The sequence below is a fragment of the Crocuta crocuta genome, unplaced genomic scaffold (assembly GCF_008692635.1).
Source record: "Crocuta crocuta isolate KB4526 unplaced genomic scaffold, BGI_CrCroc_1.0 scaffold258, whole genome shotgun sequence".
NCBI classification, from domain to species: domain Eukaryota; kingdom Metazoa; phylum Chordata; class Mammalia; order Carnivora; family Hyaenidae; genus Crocuta; species Crocuta crocuta.
In genome coordinates, this window is record NW_027532842.1 from 4399502 (window position 1) to 4414831 (window position 15330).

General features: G+C 39.4%; 1 protein-coding gene across 1 annotated transcript in view; it reads left to right on the forward strand.

The window, feature by feature from the left end:
* Positions 1-15330, forward strand: part of LOC144216133 (phospholipid-transporting ATPase IB-like) — a 194503-nt gene that overhangs the window by 20352 nt on the left and 158821 nt on the right. Inside the window, exons 4-7 of the mRNA XM_077745421.1 lie at positions 1800-1898; positions 2858-2903; positions 4836-4876; positions 7752-7825. Coding sequence (XP_077601547.1) covers positions 1800-1898; positions 2858-2903; positions 4836-4876; positions 7752-7825 — 260 coding nt within the window. The remainder of the gene's footprint in view (positions 1-1799; positions 1899-2857; positions 2904-4835; positions 4877-7751; positions 7826-15330) is intronic.

Consider the following 15330-nt stretch of genomic DNA (forward strand, 5'->3'; position numbering starts at 1 on the left):
GTCTCTGTCTTCAAAAATAAATAATATATATATATATATATAAAAAGAAGCAGTGCCTTCAAAACGGCCAAGCTTTGAGGTAAGAATTTAATGAATTTGTTGAACTGACCTTAAACAAGATTGGCAACAGGGAAATTTCTAGAGATCACATAGCGTGTACCAAAACCTGTGCTGTTCTTAACCTGAAGTTAAGAATTCAAGGACGAATTGTCAGACATCATTCCTACCTTTGGTGAGCTGGTAGTCAGTCTTGACATACAAGCGCTTTAAGAAATATTTATAAAGTGCTAGGGGAACACAGCCTACTTCACTCTTGAGGGCCAGTGGTTCGGGAAAAGCTACTGAGAAAGAAGACATTGGAGCCAAAGCCTAAAGAGCGAGGAGCTTAACAGTAAGCAGAGGTCAGAGGAAGAGAAGCCCTTTCGGGCACAGGAGACCGGCTGAGCAAAGAAAGGCCCAGAAACTGGAAACACTGGTCGCCCTTTGTGAGGCTCAGGGACTCAGGCGAGAAGGGAAGGAGGTGGACTTTTCTCTGAGAATCTCGCGCATGAAATTTCTCTAGTGCATGAAATGCTCTGGAAATGGTAAACATTTTGTCTGGAGCATAGAGAAGCTACAGATGTCAGCTTGAGGCCAGGTTCTGAGAAGCCGTGTGTGCTCCGTTCTGTAGTGAAGGCCGTGACAGGAGCTACAGCGAAGTGACAGCTGCGGTGAGGCTGGAGGGGGGGGGGGGGCGGGGGGGGGGGGGCGAGAGCAGCAAGCCGGCCCGGGGTGCCCTGCAGAGAGATGAAGACCGGCACATGCAAGTTACTTAAAAGGCAGATTTGGGGGCGCCTGGGTGGCTCAGTCGGGTAAGCGTCCGACTTCAGCTCAGGTCATGATCTCACGGTTCGTGGGTTCGAGCCCCACGTCGGGCTCTGTGCTGACTGCCAGCTCAGAGCCTGGAGCCTGTTTCAGTCTGTGACTCCCTCTCTCTCTGACCCTCCCCTGCTCACACTGTCTCTCAGGAATAAATAAAACATTAAAAAAAAAAGGCAGATTTACTTGATAGCCTAAGCGATCCTAAAATGTCTCCCTTTCTTCCTCTGCTTCTGATTGCTTTTAAGGTAACCCCCAGAATTAATGACAGCTTCAAAATAGGTACTCTTTCGCTACACAAAGAAATAGTAAGCTGGAAACAAGGCAGCGTAGACAGTAGACGCAGGCCCAAGTCTAGAAGCACAGGCCCCAGAGCTGTTCTGAATCCGTTAAACTCAAGGGTCCACTCTGCAGCCTCATCTACCCTTGCGTCCATCAGAAAACTGCCACAGTCTGTCACTTTATTCTCCTCTTTTACACATCGGGGCACAGCCCTAGAGCGCTTGCCACGGGAAATTTGTACCCCAGCAGCATTATCCTTCCGGGCCTCCAAAAACATTTCTCTTCTGCCTCAAAAAAGAAGTAAGATTCGGTTAAGATAACCGACCTCCTGGATTTAACTATTTTGAAGGGATGCTATTTTGGACAATTACGTTTTGAGCTGTCCTTTCAAACCGTAACAAAGGTGTTCCACCCGGAAGGTGATGTTATGGCAGAAGCATTAATTAAGCAGGCTCACTGGTGGCTTTTCCAGAATGTGATGTTAGAGTCGTGCTCGTGGGACGGTTTTGATGTGCGGAGTCTCTTTCCCCTTTTTATTTAACACCGTGTGTTGCTTTCATGCCCTGGCTCTGCCACGTGTAGCCTGGCTTTTAGTATGAAGCAGCATATAAGATAGATTTATCATAAAACTCATAGTGTAACTTTGGTTGTTTTCGCAGCAAATTCCAGATGTGTCTCCAACGGGGAAATACACAACTCTCTTGCCTTTGATGATTATTCTTACCATTTCAGGCATCAAAGAGATTGTAGAAGATTATGTAAGTTTCCTGTTAGTGAAATGTTCTCAGAACTATTGCCTTGAGTAGAAGAGGTATATTGTTGCTTTTCTTCCTAGCTTGTTGCAACTGGTATAGTTTCTTTAAATCCATAGCTGTGGAATGTGAATTAAACTTTTAAGGTTTCAGATTAAAAAAAATTTTTTTTAATGTTTTATTCATTTCTAGGAGAGAGAGAGAGAGAGACAGTGTGAGCAGAATATTGTTTTCTGTTAGCTCTGACCCTACCTCATAGAGGCAGCCGGGGCCACCGCGGGAGAGGCCCCTTCCCTTCCTCCTCACTCACAACCCGAATGCTCATTTTCCAAGATTGCTTCGCTATTTGTTATTCATATGCTTCTGCCTAATTCCTTCCTATCTTATTAAGATAGGACATTAGTAAAATCTGGTTGGTTGCCAGCCCTTTGATTGGTTTTATAATATGAAAGAATTCTTCAAACTTAATTTAAAGCCTTGGGCTAAATCAGGGCAAAATTCAAGATTGCTAATTGTGTGTTTAACTGTAAATAGAGTCATTGAAAGCAACCTGTAATATGCTAACATTTTAAGCAGCACTTCGCTGTGTAGGAGGCCCTATATTGTGTGTGTGTGTGTGTGTGTGTGTGTGTGTGTGTGTGTGTATTCACTTCAGTTGAGCCACAGGCAGGTTAGTGACCTGCTAAGGCTGCATTAGTAAGAGGTGGATCTGGGATATGAACCGAGGCAGGCAGGCTGCCTCCAGAGGCCACACTTAATCACTTTGCTGTGCTCCCTGCCTTAGATGACCTCTCATTTCGGATAGTCAGGTAAAGGCAAAACAGCGCTGAAATTAATTGCAGCACAAAGAGACTGACAGTTAGGTTTGCTGCCTCTATTCTTGCTTAAACCTACTATGACTTGTATTATAATGTGAATTATTCACTTTGAACCTTTGATGTAATAGATTTTTTTTTCTGTAACAGAGACGACATATGGCAGACAGATTAGTTAACACGAAGAACACAATAGGTAAGATATTAGATTGAGCTTTTATCTCTTTTCACTGTAAGAAAATATCCAAATTGACCAAATAGATACACGTACTATGTTTCATGACATTTTATTATTTAAAAGAGTAGAGAAACAAAACAAAAACCATAAGGAAACTGTTGCCATATGTAAAACTTATCAATTATGTTAATTAGGATAAAAGAAAAGAAAAAAGATGGGAAGTTGGAATATTTAGGATATGAGCAATTCTTATGTCAGTAAAAAGGATCTAGGGGGGCGCCTGGGTGGCTCAGTCGGTTAAATGTCCGACTTTNTGTTAGCTCTGACCCTACCTCATAGAGGCAGCCGGGGCCACCGCGGGAGAGGCCCCTTCCCTTCCTCCTCACTCACAACCCGAATGCTCATTTTCCAAGATTGCTTCGCTATTTGTTATTCATATGCTTCTGCCTAATTCCTTCTATCTTAATGTCCTATCTTAATAAGATAGGACATTAGTAAAATATGGTTGGTTGCCAGCCCTTTGATTGGTTTTATAATATGAAAGAATTCTTCAAACTTAATTTAAAGCCTTGGGCTAAATCAGGGCAAAATTCAAGATTGCTAATTGTGTGTTTAACTGTAAATAGAGTCATTGAAAGCAACCTGTAATATGCTAACATTTTAAGCAGCACTTCGCTGTGTAGGAGGCCCTATATTGTGTGTGTGTGTGTGTGTGTGTGTGTGTGTGTGTGTGTGTATTCACTTCAGTTGAGCCACAGGCAGGTTAGTGACCTGCTAAGGCTGCATTAGTAAGAGGTGGATCTGGGATATGAACCGAGGCAGGCAGGCTGCCTCCAGAGGCCACACTTAATCACTTTGCTGTGCTCCCTGCCTTAGATGACCTCTCATTTCGGATAGTCAGGTAAAGGCAAAACAGCGCTGAAATTAATTGCAGCACAAAGAGACTGACAGTTAGGTTTGCTGCCTCTATTCTTGCTTAAACCTACTATGACTTGTATTATAATGTGAATTATTCACTTTGAACCTTTGATGTAATAGATTTTTTTTTCTGTAACAGAGACGACATATGGCAGACAGATTAGTTAACACGAAGAACACAATAGGTAAGATATTAGATTGAGCTTTTATCTCTTTTCACTGTAAGAAAATATCCAAATTGACCAAATAGATACACGTACTATGTTTCATGACATTTTATTATTTAAAAGAGTAGAGAAACAAAACAAAAACCATAAGGAAACTGTTGCCATATGTAAAACTTATCAATTATGTTAATTAGGATAAAAGAAAAGAAAAAAGATGGGAAGTTGGAATATTTAGGATATGAGCAATTCTTATGTCAGTAAAAAGGATCTAGGGGGGCGCCTGGGTGGCTCAGTCGGTTAAATGTCCGACTTTGGCTCAGGCCATGATCTCACGGTTCCAGAATTGGAGCCCTGAGTCAGGCTCTGAGCTGTCAGCTCTGAGCCTGGAGCCTTCTTCAGATTCTGTGTCTCCCTCTTTCTCTGCCCCTCCCCTGCTCATGCTGCCTGTCTCAAAAACATTAGAAAAAAATAAAAGACTGGGTGTTACACAGTCTCTCTTCAGTTCTAGTTTTGATATGTGCTATCTTGGTAATTGATTAGAAATATATGTTACATTTCAGGCTGCCAGCCAGTATTTTAGCATGTAGCAGCAAGCTGTTTTCTCTTCAGGAGTGGGAGCAACTTAATGTAGCTTCTGCCTGTCCTCTGTCTATACATTATGTTACATTATATTATATCAATTGCTCTATTTTGGCCAGTGTGTGTGAACACAGTTTATGTATTTTCCCACTTTATATCAAGGTTAAATTAACAAAGACAGTACCTTATAAAGAACCACATTTAGATTTTTGGAAAGTATCTTTTATTATTTTGGACTTTACCTAATACAGTTGTTACAGTTAATAGATAGCTATATGTTTTTCAGTGTTCAGAGAGAATGAATGGAAAGTGATTATGTGGAAAGAGGTAAGAATGTATTTGAACTTTTAACTTAGTAATAAGTGCCTACCTTATTTATTTATTATTAATTTTTTTAATGTTTACTTTTGAAGGAGAGAGAAACAGAACATGACTGGGGGAGGGTCAGAGAGAGAGGGAGACGCAGAATCTGAAGCAGGCTCCAGGCTCTGAGCCATCAGCATAGAGCCCGACGCAAGGCTCGAACTCACAAACCGTGAGATCATGACCTGAGCCGAAGTCGGATGCTTAATGACTGAGCCACACAGGCACCCCTGTCGCCTACCATATATAAAGTTACAGATTTTTATCTATGAAACATGTCTTCAAGAACTGTCATATTATTCCACTTTGGAGATGAGGAAGGATGTAGAGGACCCAAGAGAAATAAGTATTTTGCTCAAGGTCACACAGCCCAGAAGTGGTGAAAATAGGATTTGAATTTAAGTCTAACTGGTTGGAAGTCTACATGCTTTCTAATGTGCCTCTGTGTTACTTCTGTGTCATTTCCTGGAATATCTAAAGATGTTGCTTCACAAACTGCTGCTCAGGGTACAGGGCAACCTTATATGGAGACTACCGCAGGGAATGTTTTCGTGACTGTATTTTCCTCGGGATATAAATTAAAGGCATATTGGGGCTAGATATCGACTTTGTCCTCATCAGTAATTAATTGCTGAGGCACCTGGGTGGCTCACTTGGTTAAGCATCCGACTCTTGATTTTGGCTCACGGTTCGTGAGATCCAGCCCCAGATCAGGCTCTGTGCTGACAGTGAGGAGCCTGCTTGAGATTCTCTCTCTCTCCTTCTCTCTCTGCCCCTCCCTGGCTCGCACCTGTGTGTGTGCTCTCTCTTTCAAAATAATAATAATTAATAATATATGATTATATAATAACAAATATCTTTATTGTATTATTTTTTTATTTTATTTTTATTTTTTACAAATAGTTTATTGTCAAATTAGTTTCCACATAACACCCAGTGCTCACCCCCACAAGTGCCCTCCTCCCTGCCCATCCCCCCTCCCCCCACACCCCTCCCCCCTCAGCNATGCTGAGCATCGTTTCATGTGTCTGTTGGCCATCTGGATGTCCTCTTTGGAGAAGTGTGTATTATTTGTTAATACTAATAATAACTATTATAAATAATATAGGATAATTGCTGACCAGTGTAAAACTCCTTCGAAGGCTAAAACATTATAAGAATGTTTTGATTTCTAGGTATCAGTGTCTCTTTCTCTAAGAGAGATAACACGGGGGAGTCAATTATGATTGCATTTCACGCCTTTTGTTGGGACAAAGAGAACAAAGCCCCTGAGAGGTCTACTCCATTCCTGATGGCAGATGTCAGGGCAGAGTGACGGGAGGAGAGGAGTGAGGCCCCAGTGGGTGGATGGGGTGCTTCTCTCTGAGTAGAGGTGATTGCATGATTGACTTTTAATTTACCCCCAGTGCCTTGCCCTGGAAGAACAAGTCAAACAGCTAGAGCCAAGGCCCAGGACTTCTTATCCCTCTGTCTCCTCTTACAGCTGTACAATCAGATGGAGACCTTTAAGTATCAGGGGCTTCGAAAGGAAAAGGGAGTTGACCTGGAGGTCCTGTGAGCAAAATAGAACACGAGCCTGTACGACATGACCACCCTTAGGGGAATGGCGCCCGCTGTCAGTTCCATGGGTGCATAATTTTCTGGGTGGCTGTTGTGTCTAGGGGAGGGGATCTAGTTTTAATTACAAAGTTTCAACTTGTCTCATGCTAGCCATTGTTAGATCTCGCTGTAAATTACTTGTTTATGTAAGTTACAGGGGCTTTACTATTCACTGCATTGTGAACTTTACGCAAGTTGTGAATGTTTAATTGTCAGTCCATTGTTCTCCCCTACTGTTGCATGAGTTCACTGCATTTGTAGACATGTGTAGCTTTCAAGGTTCTCTTCTCACTTTGATCCAGAAGTATTTAATTAATCTTTGCTCAGTTAATGAAGGTAGACAGGATCTGTGTAATCATACCACGAAAAGGAAAACAGCGTCCCCATGTTCTCTTCCTCTTCAGTAAGCACTTATTATTTTTTTCAGTATGGCTCCAGCAATTGGCTTACGAAAGAATTTTACCCTCTGCCCCCCGCGTTTCCAGCTTCCCAGGAAGGGCCTGCCACTTACAAGACTTATGTCCTCAATACTTGGCACCATGCAAATGCTCAAGGGATTTGTCAAAGAACAAGTACACAAGAAGAAAGCTTTCCCTCTGTACTGTTCCTCGTATTTACATCTCTCTCTTTCTCTTATTTACAAGTTAGAATTCATTCATACCTTCAGTCAACAAATATTCATTCATTCATTCATTCATTCATTCTCTGTTCCACATGAAGTTCACAGACCAGCAGAGAAACACACACCATTAGGCAAGCAACTACAGTGTGATAGTGTATGACCAGCATATCATTGCGAAAATAATAGTACTGACAGGTCTGTTTGGATTTCCCAACCTTGCAGCTAACATTTTGGGCCAGAAAATTATTTGTCGTAGGAGGTTGTCCTGTGCATTGTGGGATGTTTAGCAATATCCCTGGCCTCCAGCCGCTTGATGCCAATAGCCTGATCCCCTAAAACATCCAAGGTTGTGACACAAGGTTGTGACAACCAAAAATATCTCCAGACTTTCCCAAAGGTCCCTGGTGGAAGGGGAGAGCAAAATTGACTCTGGTTAAGAACAACTACTTTGGAGAAATGAATCCCTGAAAAAATAAAATTGTTCTAATATGGCTGAAGTTTCTTAGCATGGCTCTAGGATTTTCGTGTCAGAATTTTTGTTAAGAATATTTGACATATTTTGCCTCTATTTATGCTTTTAAAATTTAGGCTTCTGTGTTTTCTTTCCTGGTTTAAAAGGTCAATGTAGGTGACATTGTGAAGACCTCAAATGGACAGTTCCTTCCTGCAGACCTGGTTCTGATTTCTTCCAGGTTAGTTATATGAATGGCCATTTAAGGAGCTTTTATTCTGAATTAGAAATTTTAAGGAAAACAAAGGCTTTCCCCACTCACCCCTTTCTCCATCCATCTCTTTAATAGTATAGACCGGCACCTGCAAAGTTTTAATGTAAAAGGACTTATAGTAAATATTTTCAGCTTTGAGGGCCATACAGTCTCTGTTGTGGCATCAGAAGTAGCCATAGGCAACACATAAACAAATAGGTGTGGATGTGTTCCAATAAAACTTTACTTATAAAAAAGAGGGAGGGCTTGGATTAGGCCTGTGGGCCATAGTTATTCTGCTATTCTATACTTTTACTATATTTTTCTTTAATTTCCCTGGACACATTTTCTTCTATTGTAATTGTTACATTAATTCCATCCTTCTATAATTTCTATAGACACTCAGCAAAAGTTTGAAAAATCTACACTTATTTTAATCTTATGGCAATTCTGAGATATTCCCATTCTGTAAACAAAATTACTCACACAGAGAGTAAGCGATTTCTTTTGGTACCATTAAGTGGGCTCACAGGAGACCCAAATTTAAAAACACAGTCTCTGTTCTCTTTGTGGAGCTATACTGCTTTGTTTTCTGGCTGTTTTAGAGGAAACTTGCATAGAGACTCTTTCCAATGGGTATTTCCTTCCCATCAGGTCATGTCTGACCGCCTCCCACCTGCTTCTGTGTGGCGCCTCCTGGCTCCCTCCTCCATGCTCTCTGTAAGGAGAGCTAGGGCATCTGGGGGTGAGAGGGGCGGTAGTCGGGAACACAGCGGCGTCTCACATGTTGGGTAAACTGGCTCCCTAAGTCAAGTCATAATCTTCTCCAAGTGATTAAAAAAAGAGTTCCTAGCCATCTAGACACACATCACTTTGGAGCATGGAGAGATTTCTTGGGGGGACAGATTTGTTCTAGAGTCATTGTCCAAGCTTCTTGAAAAGCAGTAATGCCAACACTGGCTCTTTTCCTGTCAGATGCACTTTGTTCTTTTGCCATGGATTCATTAGCCCACCGGACAAAGGGACTTCCTGTTGCCCATGCGTTCTCTTCCGGGTTTGGTTGGGGGTATGGGGTTGACAGAGGAGCCAGAGATGTCCATAAAGTGTTTTGTTTTTATAACCTCTATGTCATTGGTTTGTGTGACTTTCTTTGCCTCTTCCTTTCTCTTACAAAGTGCTACTGATATAGAAAACAATCTTTTTTTGGAGAAGGAGAGCAGTAAGGGGGGAACAAAAATCATTATTCTTGGACTTTTTTTTTATGGCAGTTTTATTGATGATATTTTCTAAGTTTTCACCCTGCCCCTGCTAAACAATTCAGATACCACATATGTGCATGCACACACACACACACACACACACACACACACACACACACACCAATGCTTATTTGATTGGGCATAAAAGTAAGGAAACCAGAGTGAAGCTCAGAATGAACCCAGGAAGATCATAGGCTTTTCCCCCAAGTATAGGCTTTCCCCCCAAGGGTTTCTGACAAACCATGAAGACTATAAGCTTCATTTTGTTGAGCATAGTGGGTAAAAGAGACAGGGATAAGGCCCAGGGGACACCCCTATGAGAAGAATTGGTAGGTGATCCTTGCGTAAAGTTGAGAACCACACTCTAAGTTAAGGTAGAATGAAGAGTCAAACCCGCCATGCTGTAGGGGGCAATAGAGGAATTGCCTGCCTTGACTTTGGCACAGAGGGGAGGGAAAACATTCCCTGTGAGAATTCAAGCTGGCTCATGCAGATGTGATCTCTGAATTCACCTTGCCTGGGTGGCGAAAAAATTTTAAGAAGAGAATTAAATGTCATCACAGAAAATAAAGAAGAAACCTCTGATTAATTAGGAGGAGAGAGAGAAGAAAAGGCTACAGCCCTGAAGATAATGGCTGACAGTTTTTCAGAATTGTTGAAAGTCCATCCCTTGGATCCATTGGCTTTCCTGGATCTGAAGCTGGAACTAAATAATGGAAACATCAGAGTCATTGGGGCCCAGAGGTGTTCATATTGTTCAAAATGAGGATGAAAATATTGATTGGCTAGAAACCTTACATTCTGGATATCTGTCTAAAAATTTACTTTAATATCTAAAAGATTAGACATAGAGTATAAAACTTCCAGCCATATCAAGAGGGAAGATTATTTGAGAAGAAGGAAAAAGCCCTCAAAAGTAACTAAAAGAATAGAAAAAAGAGGCAAAAAGAGGGAGAAATAGAATGTACATAATCAGGTAGTAGAATAAAGAAAAAATATAACATCAATACAATTAAAGCAAATGGATTTAAGAACTTAAAAAGATTATAAAATTGTCCAGCTGTATGTTTACAAGAAATTCACAAAATACAAGTGCTCACCAAGATTAAAAGCGAAGGACCCAAAAACACACAGAACATAGTAAAGAAGTCCAGAAGAGATGGTATCACCGTTAGATGAAATAGACTTTGAGGCAAAAAGCGTTATTTGAGATAAAGCATCACTGAAGAAAAAGAAAAGAGCCATTGAATAATAAAAGTTTTAATTCATGGAGAAAAGAAGAAACTTGTACATCTAAGAAATTTACAAACCCAACATCATACCGTGATGTTTTAATATTTGCTTTCAGGAATTTATGAAATGGAGAAGAAAGTCAGCGTGGAGGTAGAATACTTGAAAAGCACAATGAAACCTTGAAATAATGGCATGTATAGAACAGAACTTTTTGGTGTATTATACCCAAAAGTGATGTATACATAATCTTCAAGCACAGTTAGGAATATATGTCAAGATCGTTAGGACATAAGACAGAATCAGCTTATTTTAAGGGAGTGGTATTCCACAGGCCACTTGCTCTGAGCATAATGCTATTAAGTTTGAAATCAATAATAAGACGACTAGGAACCTTATATGTTGGAAACAAAATGTACCTGTAAATAATTCATGGCTCAAGGTGGCAATCATACTGGAAATGGGAAAATACTTAGATTTTAGTACTTATGAGCATGCATCAGATCTCCTATAATATAGCTAAATTGATAGACATTTTCATTACAAAAGAAATAAATGCCAAAAAAATGAGCTAAGAATCCAGTCTAAGAAATTAGCTACAGTACAAAAGAATAAACTCAAAGAAATCAGACACAAGGAAATAATAGAGGTAAGAGTAGAAATTAATGGGGTGCTTGGGTGGCTCAGTTGATTGAGCGTCCAACTTTTGATTTTGACTCAGGTCATAATCTCAGGGTCATGGGATCGAGCCCTCCATTGGGCTCCACAGTGAGCATGGAGCCTGCTTTAGATTCTCTTTCTCTCTCTCTCTCTCTCTTTCCCCCCCCGCCCCCCGCCACCGTCTCTCTCTCCCCTCCACCTCTGTCCCTCCCCACCTCTGTCAAAATAAAAAAAAAAGAAATTAATGAAAGAAAACAATGGAGAAGATCGAAATGGGCAAAGCTTGCTTCTTAAAAAAAAAGACTAATAGGGGTACCTGGGTGGCTTAGTCGGTTAAGCGTCCGACTTTCGCTGAGGTCATGATCTCTCGGTTCGTGGGTTCGAGCCCCGCGTCGGGCTCTGTGCTGACTGTCAGCTCAGAGCCTGGAGCCTGTTTCAGTCTGTGACTCCCTCTCTCTCTGACCCTCCCCTGGGAGGTCACGCTGTCTCTCTCTCTCTCTCTCTCTCCTAGAAATAAATACAACATTAAAAAAAAAAAGACTAATAAATGACAATTCTGGTAAGATTAATCAAGGAAGAAAAGGAAAGGCAGAAATATGTCTATTTGTTAAAAAGTTGAAAAGTTGATATAAATGCACCAGAGGTTAATGAGAGGATCTTATGAAAGTTTTATGATCTTGTTTTAGTATTTCAGTGAAATGTATAAATCCATAGAAAAATATAATTTACCAAAACTTATTCTAGAAGAGGTTTAGCACCTGAATGGTCCTATAATCATTAAAGATATTACATAAGTAGTAAAAATGAAAACAAAATGAAACCAAAAAAACACATCAACTTCCCACAAAGAGACCATCAGGACCAGACATTGTAACTGTTGAATTCTATCACTCAGTGTAGGGAAAATACCGATTTTCTAATAAGCTCCTCAAAAAATAGCAATTAATTTTCTGAAACTGTTATGACCTTGACACAAAAAATTAACAAATATGGAATGAGAAAGGAAATTGACAAGTCCATTTTGCTGTTAATTTTAATATAAAATCTTAAAACCTGACAATATAAAAGATGGGAATATGTTATGATCAATATGTCAGACTCCTACTAAGGAGTCTGACTCCATTTTTGGATATTTGCTGACAGCTTTCAAGCCGCCTTTCCTCCTCCCTCCTCCCCTCCTGCCTCACCTCTGGACTGGCTGACTGCTCCCTCGATTGGCACCGGAAGGAGTTTCAAGTCGTGTAAGGCTCAGCTTGTGTGGGGGCTTCCCTCCCTAGCCACCAAAAAAGCCGCACCCCTCAGCCTGTCTCCTTCCTTGCTCTCTCAAGCATTTCTGGATCAGCTTTCAAGGTCTGCCCTTTCTCCCCAGAAAGCCTCGTTACATATATAATAAATCTTCCCTCTCTTGGTGTGTTTGTGGCATCATCGGTTTTGACACTCAAACCAAATTTTGGGTGGGTGGGGCCTTGATCTTGCTTCTAAAGGGTGACCACGGTATTTTTTTAAATTATTATTAGGAAATCAAAGAATGCAGGTTTTCACTTTGGTAGATTAAAGGTAGAGTAAAGGTATAAAAAATGATTATTTGAATAGAAGCATTTCAAAATATGCAACATCCATTTGTGATAAAAATTCTTAGAACACTACCAGTAAGAGGGAAATATCTTAATCAAAGAACAAACTGCTATATATATATATATATATATATATATATATATACACACATATGTATACATATATAGCATATACATATGTATGTGTATATGTATATATGTGTTTTCTAGAATTTGTATATATTGTTGTGTACATAACCCCCTCAACTATTTAGAGATTATAAGTAACCAACATATTACTTAGTGATACATATAAATGTAGTGATGAAATTATAAAGAAAAGGAAATATTTAAAATGGAATATTTTAAAAGTAGATACCACCTTTATTGGCCCTAGGTATGCATGTCTCATGATTAAGTTTAGAGACAGAATTTTTTTTCTTTTCCAATGGCTTTATTTATTATTATTATTTTTTAATAGTTTATTGTCAAGTTGGTTTCACCCAGTGCTCATCCCCACAAGTGCCCTCCTCCATGCCAAGAACAAACTGAGGGCAGATGGGGTGGGGGGAGGGGAAGGGGTGCCCCTGTATCATGTTTTTTAAAAAATCTATTTTGTCAATTTCTGCCTTCTAGTTGGGGCGTATAATCCACTTAATATAATTACTGATTCAGTAGGATTTTTATATGCCATTTGCTATTTTTTATGTCGTCTATCTTTTTATTCTTCAATTCCTCTGTCACTGCCTTTTTGTGCTAAATAGATACATTCTAATATAATTTTAATTCCCTGCTGTTTCTTTTACTCTCTATATTTTAGTTCCTATATATTTTTAGTTAATGGTTGCCTGGGGATGACAATTAGCATCACAGTTTATATAACAATCTAGTTTGGATTAATACTAGTCTAGTTTCCTTAGTGTTCAAAAACTGCTCCAAAATATCTCTATTACCACTTCTCCCTCCTTTTTGCTGTTATGACAAATTATATATTTATACATTGTGTGATCCTCAACATAGACGTATGATTATTGCTTATGCAGTTGACTTTTAAATAAGGAGAAAAAAGTTATAAGCAAAAAATTATATGTGTGTGTTCACACACACATATACATATAGGTTATATGTTATATGTGTCTTTTATATTTGCCTATATATACTTTTAATGGTACTCTTTTTTTCTCTATGTGGATTGAGATACGACTTTTTGACTTTTCATTTTAGTCTGATGAAATCCCTTCAGTATTTATTATAGGGTAAGCCTGCTACAAACAGTCTCTATTTTTATTCATCTGGAAATGTATTAGTTCTTCATTTTTTGAAAGGTAATTTTGCTGGATACAGCATTCTCAGTTGATAATTTTTTCCAGGGCTTTGAATATGTCATCCTAGTACCTTCTAACCTCCTCCAAGGTTTCTGCTGAGAAAGATTTGATAGTCTATTTATCATCTGTTGAAAGTGGTGAGTAGTTTTTCTCTTGTTGCTATCAAGATTTTCTCTTTGGCTTTAATTTTCAACAGTTTGATTATGATTTGTCTAGGTGTGGTTTCTTTGAGAATATTTTACTTGGAGGCTTATTTTGTTGAGCTTCTTGGATGTGTAGATTAATGCGGTACATCAAATTTAGGAAGTTTTGGGGTATCATTTCTTTAAATACTTTTTTCTGCCCCTTTCTGAATTCTCCTTTAGGGACTCCCAGTATGTGTATAGTGGTATGTTTGTTTGCGTCCCACAGGTCTCTGAGGCTCTATTTTTTTTTCCTATTCCTTTAAATTTTTGTTTCTTAGTCTGAGTTCTCTCAATTGACCTATCTTCCAGTTCGAGTCTTTCTTCTGCTTGCTCAAATCTGAACAGTGAATTTTAAATCTCAGTTATCATACTTTTCAACCCCAGAATTTCTATTTGGTTTCTTTTTTGTAATTTCTATTCTTTATTGATCTTCTCTATTTGGTGGGACATGTTGTAATATGTTATTTCTTTTGACCTAGTTTCCTTCAGCTATTTGAACATATTTGGCATGTGATTTACATTTTTGTCTAGTAAGTTCAATGTCTGAACTGGCTCAGGAACATTTCCTATTGATTGCTTTTTAATCTGTATATGGTTCATACTTACTTGCTGCTCAGGGTTTTCATGTTTCATGATTTTTGTTGAAAATTTAACATTTTAAGTAATATAATGTGGCATCTCTGACAATCGAATTCTCTCTCTTCCCCAGGATTTTTTTTCTGTTGCTTTTCATTAGAAGTTTTTCTTTTAGGGGGCACCTGGGTATGAGTTTGAGCCTCACGTCAGTCTGTGTGCTGACAGCTCAGAGCCTGGAGCCTGCTTCAGATTCTGTTTCCTTCTTTTCTTGTCCGTTCCCTGCTCATTCTCTCTCTCTCTGTGTCTCTCTCAAAAATAAACATTTAAAAAAATTTTTTAAGTTTTTCTTTTTGGCCTTTTGGTTAGTCTGTTCTTATACATCACCTCAGACACCTGCAACATTAAAACACTTTCCTGTAAGTGTTCTCAACAAATGTTTCCCCACCCCCACCACCCTTTACCTAGGGTTTTAGCACTGAGTAAGGTCTAGGCCAAGTCAGATAAAACAAGCCCTTCCAGAGACCATCAGACAGGTGAAATAACTTTTTGGGAATAAGGCTTTGAAAGAAATCATTCTCTTTTATGATCCCTCAGTATTGGGAATGTGGAGTATTATTTTTTTAAAGCTGCCACTGAGCCCAAGGCAGGAGGAAGTTAAAATATTATGAAGCTCACTTAAAAAAAACAATATTTGGCTTTTTTCTT